The sequence below is a fragment of the Balaenoptera acutorostrata genome, chromosome 2 (genome assembly GCF_949987535.1).
Source record: "Balaenoptera acutorostrata chromosome 2, mBalAcu1.1, whole genome shotgun sequence".
Lineage (NCBI taxonomy): Eukaryota > Metazoa > Chordata > Mammalia > Artiodactyla > Balaenopteridae > Balaenoptera > Balaenoptera acutorostrata.
In genome coordinates this window covers 155,092,305-155,108,891 of record NC_080065.1, presented here as the reverse complement: position 1 = coordinate 155,108,891, position 16,587 = coordinate 155,092,305, and the positions used below count along the sequence as shown (strand labels likewise).

The following is a 16,587-nucleotide window of genomic DNA, read 5'->3' as shown; positions in this document are numbered from 1 at the left end:
GCTGTCACCCCGTCCCCCTCACTTCCTTCCCATCCGCTCTAGGGGGTCTTCTCTCTGAGTTCCCATGCCAACCAACCTGGCTATGGCCAAGTCATTCTTGAGGTCTCAATTAGCTGTGACGTCTCTCTCAGATCTCTGACTGCCCACTCCCCACCAACTGTAGACCACATCTCTTAACATTTAATTTTGCACGTTCTTACATCGTTCTCTAAGTATCTCATAAATCTTAGTCCATCTCCTCAACGAGACTGCAAGCTCTCTGACAACAAGAACCAAGCCATAATTGTTAAGCCCACTTGGCCTGGGCCCCCAAATATGAGAACTGTAGATCTCAAAATGGTCAGAACTTTACGGGTCATGAATCCAGCCTCCTACCTGTCTCAAGGGCCCCCTAGGCATCGTGCCCAACATGAGTCAACTACTAATCTCCGCTTGTATACCCCTGCAGTAGGGACTACTATGTTGTAGGGCAGCCCTTACAAGTTCACCGTATGTTGAGACCTTATCTTCTTTCCTGAAACCCAGAAGGCGGCGCTCTGTATACACTGGTCATACAGAGAGCAGGTGGTCTTAAAGTCTGATCTGAACTGATGGTGTATTCTCTAACTCTGTATGTTTCACCATCACAGATAAACATCTTTTGTGAAGCCAGTGCTAATCTATCCTCTGCATCCTCTCCCTACCAGTTGTTGGCTGTGGGTGAAAATTAACCACTCCAAATGCTGTTTAGAAAACACTTGCTCACATACTTTATCTCTTGAGCCTCATAGCAATCCCATAGATCTGGTAGTTTTGGTCATACTTTCTAAAAGTTTCATCAACAATACCAACAACTGGGGCTCAATAAAGTTAAGTGACTTTCTCAAAGTCACATAGCTAAGAAGTGAGAAAGTGGAGACTCAAATCCACATCTTCTGAGTTTATAGTTGAAGCCCTTTCCTCCACCCCCATGCTGCCTCACTGCGGGTTGTTTTCTGCTCCTCGCCCCTCCTGAATGTGCCACGGCAAAAAGAAAATTTTGCAAGGATGCCACATAATGAATCAAAAGAAGGATGAATATACACGTGCCAAGATAAGGACAGTGGTCTGCCCTAGAACATTTTTGTTTCATTTTTTCCAATGTTGTTCGGAATTGCACTTCCTCCCCACCCCACCAAAGGTGTCAAACAGATGTGGAAATACCGCAGAGCTCCAAGTCACAGCACCGGTTTATGATTCACTGTTTGGGATGGGGAAAAATAATGCAGGAGTTTACCATGGTGATGCCTGTTTATGAAAGCAATGTGGTAGACGATGAGGAACATGGTAGAAACCAGACATGGGCAAAAACAGCAAGAAAGCACTTTCCCCTGGAGTTTGCAAAGGGGCTCAGCACTTGTACGGGCCCAGATCTCACAGGGGAGATGGGATAAAAAATGCACCAACTTTGCTGGAGTGGAGAGCAGCAAAGCCACTAGGAGTATCCCTTCACTTTCTTTAAGACAAATGATGGCAAATTCTATTCTGTTCTGTTCTATTCTATTTATTTATTCATTCATTTTTCTGGCAGTGATTGGTTACCTGATATAGTAGAATATGCTTAGACCCTAGCTGGAGGTGGGCAGCATGATGTTATGGTTAAGAACAATGGCCTCTGCATTCAAAGAGCTTGGGTTCAAATCCCAATCTTGCCACTTACTGCTTGTATGACCTCGTGGCAATTTGACTTACTGATAAAATCTTCTAAGCTAGGGTGCTTCCTCATGTGAAAAATGGGATAATTAAGGTACCTACTATATATGATTGCTGACTGGATTAGAGAAAATAAACATAAAGTTTTTGGTCCAGTGCCTGGTGCATAGTTTGGGCCCAGCAAGTATCAGCTCTTTTTAAGGCTGATCTTCAGTATTTTTTATCTGTTGAAGGAAGGTAGTAATACTTACCTTTCAGAACTGTTGCAAAGAGAAGGAAAAGAAAAAGGTTAGAAAGCTCCTGACTCAAAGATACTGCATTCATCAATGTAGAGTGCTATAACAAATAGTCCCCAAATTTCAGTGACTTAAGAGTTATTTCTGGAACATGTCTGAGTCTAATATGGGTAAATGGGGAGACAGGGGAGGAAGATATCTGTTGCATGCAGTCATTCAAGGACTCAGGCTCTTTCTATCTGCCATCCTTGGAGTCCTCCACCAGATCTATTGAATCTAGCCCAAGATGAGGGAGAAGAAAGAATATGGAGGATTGGGCAGGAAGTTTTATGGAACAGGCCTGAAGGTGGCATTTATTACTTGTGCTCATGTAATAATGATGAAAACTCAGTCACATGGTTGCACCTCCCTGCAAGGGAAGCTGGGAAATGTGGTCTATCTCTGTGCACTGGACAGAAGGAAAATGGTGCGGTGGACAACTTGCCAGTCTCTGCCCCAGCGTTCAATGCGTGGGAACCACATTTTGTGAATACTAATATAATACCATGGTGATTCCCATGGCATCCTAAGCCCCACTTAGAGGGATGGGCAACCCTAATTACGCAGTCTCTTCTTCTCAGAGCCTGAGAGAAGGGCTGGTTCTCACCTCATCCCTACAGTGGCATGTGCCCCTCTGAGCCATCGTTGGCCATAATGACAGGACTGAGGGTCTCCAGAGTGCCAGGCAAGCCTCAGAGAGGACATGCCATTGAGAGTCATATGAATGGAGTTCCATTGTTAATGGTAAATTAGCTATTCAGACCTTAAATATTTCTCTTCCATTCTCTTCCATCTCTCTATTGTTGCAAAACGAATCACTCCAAAACTTAATGGCTTAAAGATACGCACTCGCTTTAGTATTGTCTCTCATGGTTTCTGTGGGCAGGAATTCAAGAGTGGTTCAGCTGGGTGATCTGGCTCAGAATTTCTCATAAGTCACAGTCCGATGGTAGCTGGGGCTGGAATCTCAAAGGCGTCTGCACTCATACGCCTGACCTCTAGGCTGTGAAGACTCAAACAGCCAGGGCTGGACCAGATGGGGCTCCTCAGGTGTGTGTCTCTCTCTCTCTCTCTCTCTCTCTCTCTCTCTCTCTCTCTCTCTCTCTCTCTCTCGTCCCCTCACCTGATCTTACCATTGGGGACTTCAGGTCTGCTGACCTCACATGGCAGCTCAGGGCTCCAACGCAAGTGCTCTGAGAAGCAGTCAGGCAGTCACTTAGTGCCTCTTCTAATCTAGCCTAGAAGTTCTACAGCATCGCTTCTGCCAGAATCCTGTTTGTCCAAGCAGTCACAAACGCCTGCTCAGGCTCAACGGAAAGGGGCAGAGACTCCACCTCTTGAGGACAGGTGTGTCAAAGAAACTGTTTGCAGACATGTTTTATTGATGAAACGGCCCCACTTCCCCAGCCTACTCCCGATCTAGACGCTGTAATGGCTTCCCCGTCTAGCATCTCCCCAGATGGGGTCATTCGTGCCTGCAGATGGTTCAGAACTCATACTGGGCTAAAGGAGACTGATTTCTTCAAAGGACAGAGCTGAAGGCTGAGAAATCTGGCGAAGGAGCCTGGCCCGGGATGATGGGGCTGGGGAAGGGACGGACACCTGAGGTGGTACAACCTCTTCTCAGTGTCAATTTCCTTAGTTCCCATTTTCAGCCAAGCAGGTTGGCAATCCAGGCTCTGTCCTCACCAAACCAAGGTGTGCAAGCAGGACAGGGTTATGTAAAGCATGGAAGCTCAGAGAACTTAAGTCAGTTACTCAAATTCACACAGCTAGGAGTGGGGAGCGGGACAGAGATTTGAACCCTGACCTGTGTCACCCAAAACCCATATGCTCCCTGGCCTCCCTGGCAGTGTGCGCATTGGGCAGGGGAGGCGGTGGGGTTTGGGGCAGACAGACAACAGAGCTCTCTCCCTCCCTTCTCTCTGTAGCCAGATACCAGGGAAATAGGTGTCCTAGACACTGCACGGGAGAGGCAGCAGAAGGGGACCGCTCTTGTTGCTGTCACTCTGTTTACCAGGCACAAAAGGCACCCACTTTTCGTCTATAGGAAGATAGCACACCAGCAGGGTCTCTTGGAATCCCAGAACTCATCTCTAAGGTGCATAATTTGGGGTGGGGTGGTCCTCCGCTCCTGGTGCGCTGAAATGTCGGAGTGGAAGTTTGTGAGGGGGGAGGCTGAGAGGACGGGAGTGATGGCGGGGATGCTGTTCAACTAATTATAGTAACGGTAGCTGCCATGATTATTTAACGAGTGCCTGATAAGCACTGTGTATGCGTCGTCATCTCATTTAACCCTCGCAAAAACTCTTGAGGTCAAGATTGTCACCGTCAGTTAGAGGGTGTTGGAGAAACTGAGCCTTGGAGATGAAGTGAACTGCCCATAAGTCACTCAGTAAGTGGCAGGGCAGGCATTCAAACTCATGGCTGCTTCCCTCTGAAGCTCAGCCTCCCAAACACCGACTCTGTGCCCACAGTCCCCACCCGAACCCATGCCCCCAAGTCCTCGGCATTTCAGCGGCACACTTTGTGTCCCTTCATAAATAAATATTAATTGAAAATATCAGTGCTGCAGCCGCTAACGCAAGCTGCTGAGTTACCGTGCTGTGTCCTGGTGATTAAACTCTTAGTTGCATTGTCATATTCTCAGTTGTCACGGTCCCCAGACATCCATCCCAGTTGAGATGGGGGGTAAGAAGGAACTCGGGGTGGTGATGAGCACGCACAGATTCCTGTCTGTGTGCTGGTGTCCACTCCTTGCATGAACAGCTTTCGTTATTTCCCTGTGTGACTTTTGCTCTCTTTTACCAGCCCTCAGCTTAGTCTGAGAAGTCTAAATGCTGCCTCTCTCCATCACAAGCTGGTTAAGAAACAACTTTGATTGTTACTGTATTTTTTAAATTTTTTTTTATTTTGGGGGAGTTTGGGACTGACATATTCACACTACTGTATTTATTTATTTATTTTTAACATCTTTTTTGGAGTATAATTGCTTTACAATGGTGTGTTAGTTTCTGCTTTATAACAAAGTGAATCAGCTATACATATACATATATCCCCTACTGTATTCAAAAGAGATTACCAACAAGGACCTACCATATAGCACAAGGAACTCTGCTCAATATTCTGCAATAACCTAAATGATTGTTACTTTAGATAGTGGAAAACTGGATGAGGAAGGGAGGTGGTTCCCCAGGGAGGGGCTCCAGGACTCACTTGATTTTTATTTCAGTATGACTTTTGAAATCAGGAGAGTAATCCCTCCTCCAATTTGATTTCTCCTTACACAGAGTGCTAGAATCTGAAAATTGTTTCCCTTTTCATTTTATGCAACTTGAGAACTCACAGGTCTTTCTGAGGCTTAATAACAGGATGGCAACTTTAGGACCTGAGTAGGAGAACCAAAGAAGTAGTGAACGTATGGGTGGGGATCCGTCATTGGGACAGTGGCCTTTTACTACCTAAATGTTCTGGCAGGAAGCAGAGCTAAACTCCAACTTGGCCAAAACCTTGAAAAGTTTCTGATCAAGAAGACATGGTAAATAGGAATTAATTGTTCAGCCTCCATTATTAAAAACTGTAACATATTATTCATGGTCCTTTTTTAAAAAGATTTTTTTTTTGTATCCCATCTTCGTAGATAGCTTTAGTGAACACAGTATTTATACGATTGTTCACAAGTTCTTTCTTGACTTTGGTTTTCTCTAATCCTGGTTTTCTACCATCCAAGGTGCCTCCTTGTCCTGGACACCAACGCCACCATAATGCTTTGAGCTCTTCCATGGCAAATTCTTCTCTTTGGGGCCATTTTCAGGAGCTTCAGCCTTCAAATTGGGGCAGGAGTAATCCATGAAGCTGTCTTTACCTATTGTATAAGATTACTCTTGCCAGGCACATGTTCTACTATGTTGGTCTATGGAGTTAAATGAAATATGGTCTTTGCCCTCAGAGAGTTTGCAGATTAGCTGGAAAATAGACAAGTACCTAGGTGGGTACCAAAGTCTGTCAAGATTCCTCTGGTTTCAGGTGATAGAAAATTCAACTCAAACTGATTTAGGACAAAATATAAGGGAGATGGGATAGATTGGCTCACATAATCTCAAAATACAGAGGTATCTGGCATCAGGCATGGGTGGATCCAGCTACTCATAGCATAGCACCAGGAACCAGTCTCTTTTCATCTCCTGACTCTGGAAATTCTCTCTTCATGGTAGCTAGATAGCTTCTGGCAACTCCAGTGGAGCGAAAGCTATTAGGAATTTGAGTCATGTATGTACTCCTGAAACAATTACTGTGGTCACAGGGAGTGAAGATGCTTATAAGCCTGGCCTATATCAGGTGCCCATCTCTAGAGTCGGGGAGGGGGTCAGCCCCACTTGTATGATATGATCCAAGAGCTGGGGGAGGGGGGCTTCCAAAGAAATTTTGTTATCTGAAGAAGGGGCAAAAGAAGCCAGGCAGCTAAACGTACCAAGGCTCTACTGTGTACATAATGGCTAGCTTATTCCATACAATGTCCTTCGGGTTGGTTGGGCATGCTCTAGGGAATATCATTAATCATTGGAATTGCCTTCTCCTTAACAAGCAACGTCCCTCCAGCTTAAGCCAGTCTGGGTTAAATAGACCGTAAGTGTAACCTGCAAAAATCTGACCCAAATTTGTTCTCCATTGCAGTGACCTGGACAGAAATAACATCACCAGGATCACCAAGACTGATTTCGCTGGACTCAAGAACCTCCGAGTCTTGTAAGTAACGCGTGGCTCTCCAGTGCATTTTCACTCTCAGCTCTTCAGCCTAGTGAAAATGTCCCACTGCCCTGACATCACACCCCCAAGCACTGGGCAACAAGAATTCGCCCTTCTGCAGCAGAAAGCCCTTCATTAGTACATCCAGGTTTCCTTCCCCAGCTGTCTCATTCTGTGTCTCCATGCTGTAGGCTGGGCTAGACCAGTGGAAGAAGTCAGTTCCAGTGACAGGGAACACAGAAGGTTATACACAAATAAATCAACATGCCCAGCTTCTAGGGTGACAGCAGGGTCAGGTTGGCTAACCGTGCTTCCCTTCCATAGAGATGATAATTTCTCCCCCAGCCTGTGAATTAAAAGAGCAATCAGGACCAAAGTTATTTATCTTGTTGCTTAATGGAGAGGAGGGGAGGAAGGAGGGAGAGAATCAGACAGGGTCAGAGCCCTTGCTGAATACTTGCAGCTGTGCAGACAGGTAGCAAAATTTGAGAGGGGCATTGGTGCAGCAGGGGAGCAAGAAATATCAGGTTTCATTGCTAAATATTGAACACTTTCATCCATCCCTAAATCTGAGTGATAAGAAGCTGCCCAAATTCTTGTCCACTGACGAGTCTCAGACATTCAGAGGTACAAGAGAGGAGCAAGTGGACCCTCTTTCCTTCTTTACTCAGAAGGTGATTTGGACCCATAAATATGGCTCCAGACCTGGAGTGCAGCCTGGGCAATCCGGCCACTGCCTTGGTGTTCGTCGTGTCCTGGAATCTTGGCTGGCAGGTTTTTACTAGAAGTAGCAGCTAAAGTCTTGGTATCTAAAGCCACCTCCTTCTTTTTACTCGTAGCCCGTTATAATACAGTGAGTTGTATTCTGGGGACTGGAAATATTAGGTTCTGGTCCTGACTCAGAATTAACTGCCCATGTGACCTTGTACCCTATTGTACTCCTTTGGGCCTTATTTTTCTCATCTGTAAAATAGGGAATGAGTAGTATATTAGTTTTCTAGGGCTACGGTAACTTTGTACCACAGACTGGGGGGCTTAAATAACAGAAATTTATCGTCTCACATTTCCAAAGTCCAAAATCAAGGTGTTGGCAGGGTTTTGGTTCCTTTTGAGGACTGTGAGGGAAGGATCTGGTCCAGGCCTCTCTTCTAGCTTCTGGTGGCCTCAGGGATTTCTTGGCTTTAAGATAGCTGTCTCTGGGTCTCTCTGCATTGTCTTCCTTCTACGCATGTCTATCTCTGTGTCCAAATTTTCCCTTTTTATAAGGACACCAGTCATATTGGATTAGGATCCATCCTAATGGCCTCATTTAAACTTGATTACTTAGTAAAGACCCTGTCTCCAAATAAAGTCACTTTTTGTTATATTGGGAGTTAGGGCTTCAATATATGAATTTTGGGGGGCATGCAGTTTGACCCATAACAAGTATTTAGAAGTCTTTCTAACCCTAATAGTTACGCATATAATGCTTTATGATTTTGACACTTTCACGAACAATGTGTTTATTCTCACTGAAACCTGTGGAACATTACTTGTGTCTCATTGTTTTCCTGATTGAGAAGTAGATGGTCATGATGATGACGATAACTGATGTATATATGGTACCTTCCACAGACCAGGCTCTGTTACATAGTTATTAACCCTTATCTGCCCAGAGGAAACCGGCACAGATAGATTAAGTGGTCCCAAGTCCACACAGCAGGGAACTGAAGGAGGAGGACTCAGAAGGCAGAATGTGTGCTTTCTAACCTCCATGCAGTGCCTCTGTTCATTTGTGTTATAGGAAGTTTAGAAAACCAGGAAGGTGATTGTCTAGGCATTTTGTAAGTGCAGCGTGATGTGCAAGTGGCTGACCGGAGTTTCCCTGAGCAACAGAGTGTGGGACTGCTAGGATCTGAGTGCTGGGCCTCCAGCTAGCAGATGCTCTCCCCTCGATGTGGTCTCTGGTCTTTGGCCAGTGCACCGCCCCCCCCCACCATCCCTGGAGGGAAGACCCTACCCTCTGCCAAGTCTTTCTTTTGCCCCAAGCAGTCATGCGTCTGTCAAATGACTGGCAGCTCCGACAAGTGTGTGTGGATCAGAATGGAGATTGGAATAAAGGTGGGGGATTTTCATGGCTCAGTTTTAGGGTGATTTTTATTAAAGAGATATAGGCAGTAAACTCCTAATTCCAGGTCATTTACCACCTTAAAGAACAAACACTTAACTTCTCTATTTTTTTCCATTTTTTTCCCCCCGGAATCTGTGAGAAATTTCCTTTCATACAAGTCAGAAATTTCACCTAATGCTTCATTTTTCTAACAAAGTCAAAAACAACCCTTTGATTTTCTTACCATTACATCAGAAAGACTAATAAAAATTCCAATTTCCATATCTGCTCTCTGCAGATAGAAAGTTTAAAATAATCACAAAAGATCATATTTATATCCTCTGGATGGTCTACAACATTCCTTTGACTACAGTTTATCTTTTCAGTTAATTGGTACATTCTTCTTATTTTGATAAGCAGTGCCGACACCCTCCCCCTCCCCTCACTTCATAGACTCTATTAATATACTGTGTTTCATTATCTTCCTTAGCAACTCAAAGACAATCCCATTCAAGTGGCCCTTTATTAGTGTGAAAGAATCTGCTACGTGGGGTAGCTGAAATGCTTTCTAACTGACACCAATAAAGTATCCAGACGTTTAAACCATATTTTCCCTCAGTCTATTCTTTTTAGCTGAGTAACCTAGACAACTATCTTTTTGAAAAGCTTTCATCACACCTCGGCGTATTCCCTGTATCTGTTTCTTATTTACAGTTTATAGTGAAACCAGAAAAGACTCAGTCGTCTTGAATAATTTGAGCCTACCACCCATTTCCATGCAGAACTGTTAATACGGTGCAGGTGAATGGGCGAAAGCAAATAAAATGGAGATTGGGGAACTTCGGCTTCATCCAGAGGTTTTCCCCAAATAAAGTGCATTCAAGGGGAAGATATAAGAATTGCTTATAACAATTCTTTCTTCCAAGGGGCAGGAATAGGAAAAGGTCTCTTCTGGTGGTATCAATTATATTCCCTTTCTTAGTAGTCTGTTGCAAGAATTCTTGCAAGTATGCCCACAATGTGGGAACCAGCTTTATCCCAAATGGGGTTAATAAAAGAGTTAAACTCCACCCCAGCCATCATCACATGGGGGCGATTTCCGATTCTGATCCAGTGTTAAAAGTAAAAAAAATAACAATGCCAAAAGAACTGAAAATGAGCACAGTCTGTGTCCCTCTAACTCAGAACAGATTCAAGCCATAGTCAGCCCTTCTGGGTGTCCAGCCCCTCCTGGATCCCCGGGTCTCCTGCATCTACTCAGTAAGATGAGAGTGATAGCGATGGTTTTAGCACAAACTCCTGAATTGCATCGCAGCCTAGAAGTCTGGATGGGAAGTTCACAGCTCATTCATTCAGTGATCCATTTATTCATCAAGTGTTGGTTATTTCTTGAGCCTCTAAAGACCGGGTACTAGGCTGGATTCTGATCGGTCTAGGAAGTAGATCCAGAAGAGACCCTAGCTACCTTACCAGTCAGGATCCCAGCAGGACAAATGAGGAGAGCTAAATGAAGATTTATTTGCAAAGGTGTGGGTGAGATTAAGAGAAACCAGGAAGAGTTAGTTGGCGCAGTTCCCTGGGGCTAGCAACAGCGGTCACTAGTACCCTCCGAGCCTCAAGGACCAGCGGGAGGGAGTGGTTACCTGAGCCCAGCAAAGGAAGGACTGCCTGTTAGCACCTGGGGTCTTAGGTAGAGGAATGCAGTCAACCTGCAGTGACTTGGCAGGGAGGGAGCTGGGAATCAATCCCCCACCTCACTCCCTCTTCTCCCACCCTCTCATCTCCTGCTGGTGACTCCCTTTGGCTGAACCCAACAGGAAGCCAGAGTCAAGGAAGCTTCTTGATGAAGCCGGTAAAAGTTAGCCTCCCAGGGCTTGAGCAAAAAGGAGGAGGGGCAGGTATCAACCATCCCTTCTACTCCCCTTTCTGAAAGAAGCTGGTAGTGTTAGATTAATTAGGACAGAACTAAGAGATTCCTCATGGGAGGCTGGAGTTAAGACTCCTTCAGAAACCCTGAGGGAACGTGACGCTAAGCCACCCTAGCGTTGCTCCTTGTAACAGTTGGGAAGTAATGACAGCAAGCTCTGTGATGGATTGATTGATAGTAAAAACCCAGCTGAGCAAACCCTCAGTCACAAATATTGAACTGGTTCCCTGTTTAGCAAGATGTGCTAGTGTGAGTCAACTAGCATTCCAAGGCCCTCCTTGCCATATGGCGGGATGGAAAAGGAAGAAAAGGGAAGGAAAAGAACATTTATTAAGCCTCTGATTGTACTCCAGATCCTGGGCTAGATAACTTATATACTTTATTCCACTTTTATTCTTACGAGGACTTATGAAATGTTTTATTTGTGCTATTTTACAGATGAGGAAACTGAGTCTCTGAGAGGTTGGCTAGATAGTTCAAAAGCACACCATCAGCTAGTAAGAAATCAGGAAAGGGATTCTCAACCAAATTTGATAAGCACACCAGATTGGGAGTTAGGTCCACCCTCACTAGCTGTGTGACTTCATACAAATAATTTCTCCTTGGGCAAGTCTCTTAACCTCTGTTCCTGGGAGCCCATGTATGTTAAGTGAGGAGCCTATATGAGGCCAGCCTACAGGGGCCAGAAGGAACATAAATGTGTGAATCACAGTGGATGAGGACTCTGGCCTCATCCAAAGTTGTTGATATTTGGAAATATGAGAGCTGATTTTGGAGTTTCTTCTGTGGGGTGTGTATGTGTGTATAATATCCCGATTTTTTTAAAAATGTTTGCAACAAATTCACAAAAATACAAAATATCGTTGAGCCCATACAAAATGTCCCCATTGCTCTGATAGTCGGAAACTTCATGTGTCCTGGACTAGCCTTTTCCTTGATGTAAAATCGGTGTGTGCTGTGGTCCAACGTCCTCTTTAGTGTTTTATTCATTCACTAAGTCTATGAAGTGGCTGTTGTGCTGGGCACCTGTGTTAGGGCTGGGACTGTGAATGAACAGAAGACCTTACCCTCTTGGTCCTTAGGCACAGTGAGGAAGATGAACTTGAAGATAAACACAAGGGCCTGTGTGTTAAGCCTAAGAAGTGCAGGGGGTTATGAAATATCTCCGAGGTGGAGGGCTGGCATGCAAGGAGTTATTCTGAAGTGAAGGCCAAGCTTCCTCAAGGCTACTCTTCCTTCCTTCTGCTTTTCCGTCAGGTGCCTCAGGGCGCCTGTCCTCCTACCTGATCCAGAGGAACCCACAACCCTTCTAAACTCCACCTACCAAAGAAACATCCTTCAATCACCACTGCATCCCGACTAAGTCCCCTTCAGCCACCAGGGTCAGCCCTGGATGGAAACTATGCAGCCTCACTTCTTCTCTTTCCTACTGTTCAGCTAATCCATTTTAAGCTGCCATTTTTTTTTTTTTCAAACTTAGGGAAACAGTTGTTTCATTGTCTGCTCAATTCTTAGGATATGCCATATGCATGAATCAAACTTTTAATCATCTGCTTGGAGGACTTTGGAGGTCAGCAGAGCCTGTGGCTGGGAGGACTTAGCTTTTGTGACCATCACCTTCATGTTGGGAGCAGCCAGGCCCTGGGCTTGTGGAGTTTCCAGCACAGGCAGGCACCCAACAATAGCTTCAACCTTTCTACGAGGTGACCCAGAGACAGAGTGAGCAGAGAAGGCCCTTTTCAATGAAGTATTTTTGAATCCTTGGAGGAGGGAGCTCCGAGGGAAGAGATGCTGAATATATGTGTGGTTTTTATAAGAAGCAGCTTTTACCTCTTCTTTTTCTGTGCAACATCCTGCAGTGCTTGGGAGGGTATTTGCTGAGAACATTCTTAAAATAGAGGCTTGGAAACCAATCTGTCAGGTAGAAGTATGCAGGCGGTGAAACCCTGGTTACCGTGACACCAAGCTGGGATGTGAATTATCTTGTCCCCCCAGACTGATCCTGGCTGAGGGGGCCCATCCGAGGGTCGAGGGAGGGGCTGAGTGACCATGCCTGCGTGGCCTGCAGCCTAGTACGAGGATCCTGGAGGCCCGCTTGTCCTTGACCGTTGCTGCCTTTGTGGTTCCAGGCATCTGGAAGACAACCAGGTCAGCGTCATCGAGAGAGGCGCCTTCCAGGATCTGAAGCAGCTGGAGCGATTGTAAGTACAGCACAACCTCCTTTCTTGAAAAGCCTTATTTGTTTGTAAATTGGCTTCGTTGTGGCCTTGCTAAGAAAAAAAAAAAGCCTCCAATGTTTAATAAAATGTTTGCTATTATATTTAAAGCACATTAGATGCCTGCTAAAGAGACACTGAAACCCATTTAAACTTTTTTTTCTTTAAAAGATGCTAGAATTGGCATCTGGGGCTTGTTTTTCTGCTTCCCAGCCTTGAGCTCTGTCTTGGTAGCTGTATGTGGGGCTTCTTCCTGCCCAAGCCTCAGCCTTCCCTTCTGTGGGGGAAGAAGGACCTCAGTTAGCTATCCCTGTCATGGAAACGAGCGTCAGAAACTCCCTACTCCTATACATGGGTAGCAGGCCCCCTCCTCGGGCCTTCTCCTCTGGGCCCCCTCTGCCCCATTCTCATGGGAGAAGAAGGACAGGCGGGTGGGCGAGGCCTTCGGTGCGCCTGTATCTTCTCTGAGGGAGCATGAGCCTGTGTCAGGAAGCCCACATATTTCCATGAGAGAATGCATTGCCAGTGGTTTAAAAATAGGCCACTGTTCTGACTCTGACAGAGGGAGAGAGCAAAAGGGGTGGGGATGGGAGATGGATGGAGCCTCCATGCGTGTGGTTGATTAATGCTTTTGCAGAAAACTCTCAGGTCACTGTGATGAGGAAGGCTGCTCAGATAGTTAAGTGGGCAGCTTCCCCTTTCCTCGGTTAATCACATCTGGCAGCTCTTAACATCTGGATATTTGCTTTCTGCCCTTTGAGAGGGGATTGTCCCCAAGAGCACTTAGTCATGCTGGTGGGCGGCTCTTTCCATGCTTCCTTCTGTATCCTGGTTGACCTGATATTTCAGCCTCCTTCTCCTGCATTCGGGGGACGGGCCTGCAACAGCTCTCTGCTCCTGCAGCTCAAGGATCTTCCCATCTTTACCTGTCCTGTTTTCAAATGTCATCTACAGAGATGGGCTTGGGTAAGATATAGGACTTTCCACCAACTTGTGAGCTTTGTAATCTGCCATCTTTTCCCTTGGAGTCATTCCACCTGGGGCAACCTGAGAAGGGGAGGGGATATTACCCAGCAAAATCCTTTACTCCCCGCTCTGTGTTGTGAACTGTCTCATTCATGGCTCTCCTTCTGGGTCAAAGGTCAGCATATGTTCTGTTGTTGGTTTGAAAATATGACTTTAATTTCTTATAAGGGAAAATAGAGATAAAAAGAATGAATGTTGCCTCTATCTATACTTTAAGTTTCTGAAAATGTTAACTCTTCTCCTTATTTAGACCAAGGAAAAAAAAAAAAAAGGTACTTATTGAACCTGCTTCCTTTGTATGAAATAGTCAACATATACATGGAAGAATAAATACAAAATCCTTTGTGAGAAGGCCACTTCTTGCTTAGTCTTCTGATTAGAAGTATAAATAAATTCCCAATTCATTAATTTCATGGTTGTTGGGAAAGAACTAATTGAGTACCTTGGACATGCTGGGAACTACGCCAGTATATTATATGCTATCTATTATTTTATCCCCACAAAATTCCTGTGAGGTGTGATTACCCTCATTTTGCAGATGAAGAAACAGAGGCTGAGGGAGATGAAGCCAAAGAATTGTCAGTGGGGGGAGCCAAGGTTCAAAGCCACATCTGTCTGACATCAAAGCCCACATCCTTTCATATTTCTCCGCTGCAGGCATTAGATGAAGTGTGATCTTTAGCAATGGCCCTGCAAATAGCCTCTCACATGCCCATTGAACTCCAGGGATTATCAGTGGAATAGTCTAGCAAAAGGCGCTTTTCTTTGGCTTGGTCAACATGGCTGAAATACCTTGCACGTCTGAGGGACTGAGAGCATTACAGCTGTAGGGTAAACCTGGCTGTCTCTCTGCTTTGGTGTATTAGGAGGGTAATGCTAGCTGCTGTACTAGATAAACCCTCAAATCTCATAGCTTAACAGGGTGGAAGTTTACTTCTTAGTCATATAAAACCCAGTAAGGGCATTCCTGGTTCCTGGGCCTCTCTCCTCCGAGGGGAGACTTCGGGACATGGGTTCCTTCCTCTCCTTGGCTCTGCCATCTTTAAATCTCGGCTTCCAAGGTACCAGTGTTTGTCGGCATCAAGCTAGTGGAAGGGAAAACAGCAGGAAGGATTGTACGTGGGAGGTTTTCATGGGAAAGACCTGGAAGGACTACCTGTTACTTCTACTGTTACATACCTTGGGCTGGAACTCAGTCATGTGACCACAGTAAACTGCAGCGGAGGCTAGGAAAGTAGTCGAGCTATACGCCCTGGAAGTAGAGGAAACAGGCTTAGTGAACAGCTAGCCAGTTTCTGACTTACATTGCAAGTGAGCTGAGAAGTACTCGGTCAGGAAGAAGAATGGAAGTATAGGTAGCTGCACTAGTATGTACAGCTAGACAGGCGCTCTCATTTAAGGCCCTTCAGTGTCGGTGTGTGTGATGTGATCCTGACTAGTGTTTTATCTGGTTTTGGTTATGCAGTCTGCCCGCAGACAGAGGACTATAGAATGGGAAAATACAATGTATTTGCTATTAACAACGGAAGAGGTAGAGGGCTGATTGTGCCATCAACCCTGGCTCTCGCTACTGGCTTACTTCACCTGTGTCTCTATATTTGGTAGTAAATTAATCTTTATTGATCATACTCTGAAAGAGGCTGGAGATTGTATCGTTTCTGTAATGTTTATTTTCATTTGGCATGGTCATTATGGGTGTGATCTCTTGAGGCTTACAGGGAAAAGGGAGAGAACCCTGTCCTTCAGGTCTCTACTCAGGAATTCTCTATTCCTCCGTGAAAGGACCTCTGCGCCAGGCTGAGTTAGGTGCCCCTTTCCTCATGACAACACATGATGGTCCATATCATAGCACTTATGCCATATTTTAATTCCCTATTTGCCTGATTGTCTCTCCGCAGAACTATGAGTATTTGGAGATGAGGAATTATGTTCCATTTAACTGTTAATCTCTAAGCCTTGCACAAAGCATGATAGTAAGCACTTGTAGAATATTTATCAAATACTTAGGTTTTTGTTCTATACCAGTGGTTCTGAACTGGGACCAGTTTTCCCCGCCAGAGGACCCTTGGCAATGTCTGGAGACATTTTTGGTTGTCAAAATGGTAGGATGGGGCTTCCCTGGTGGCGCAGTGGTTGAGAATCTGCCTGCCAATGCAGGGAACACGGGTTCGAGCCCTGGTCTGGGAAGATCCCACATACCGCAGAGCAACTAGGCCCGTGTGCCACAACTACTGAGCCTGCGCGTCTGGAGCCTGTGCTCCGCAACAAGAGAGGCCGCAATAGTGAGAGGCCCGCGCACCGCGATGAAGAGTGGCCCCCGCTTGCCACAACTAGAGGAAGCCCTCGCACAGAAACTAAGACCCAACACAGCCAAAAATAAAAATAAATTTAAAAAAAAAAAAGTTGTAGAACCATTAAAATACTTAACAAAAAAAAATGGTAGGATGTTAATAACATGTATTGAGTAGAAGTCAGGAATGTGGCTAAACATCCTACAATGTACAGAATAGCTCCCACAACAAAGAATTACCCAGTCCAAAATGTCAGTAGTCTTGAGGTTGAGAAACTCTGCTCTTTCCCTGTTATGTGTCAGATGCCATCTTAGTCACGACATAGGCCATCTCATTTAATCCATAT

The 16,587-nt window shown here is 45.3% G+C and overlaps 1 protein-coding gene across 3 annotated transcripts in view; it reads left to right on the top strand.

Annotated features, from left to right (window-relative positions):
- SLIT3 (slit guidance ligand 3) overlaps positions 1 to 16,587 on the top strand; it is a 625,193-nt gene that overhangs the window by 39,351 nt on the left and 569,255 nt on the right. For all 3 annotated transcript variants that reach the window (XM_007171383.2, XM_007171384.2, XM_057541374.1), the window contains exons 2-3: positions 6,621 to 6,692; positions 12,838 to 12,909. In XM_007171383.2, the coding sequence (XP_007171445.2) occupies positions 6,621 to 6,692; positions 12,838 to 12,909 (144 nt within the window). The remainder of the gene's footprint in view (positions 1 to 6,620; positions 6,693 to 12,837; positions 12,910 to 16,587) is intronic.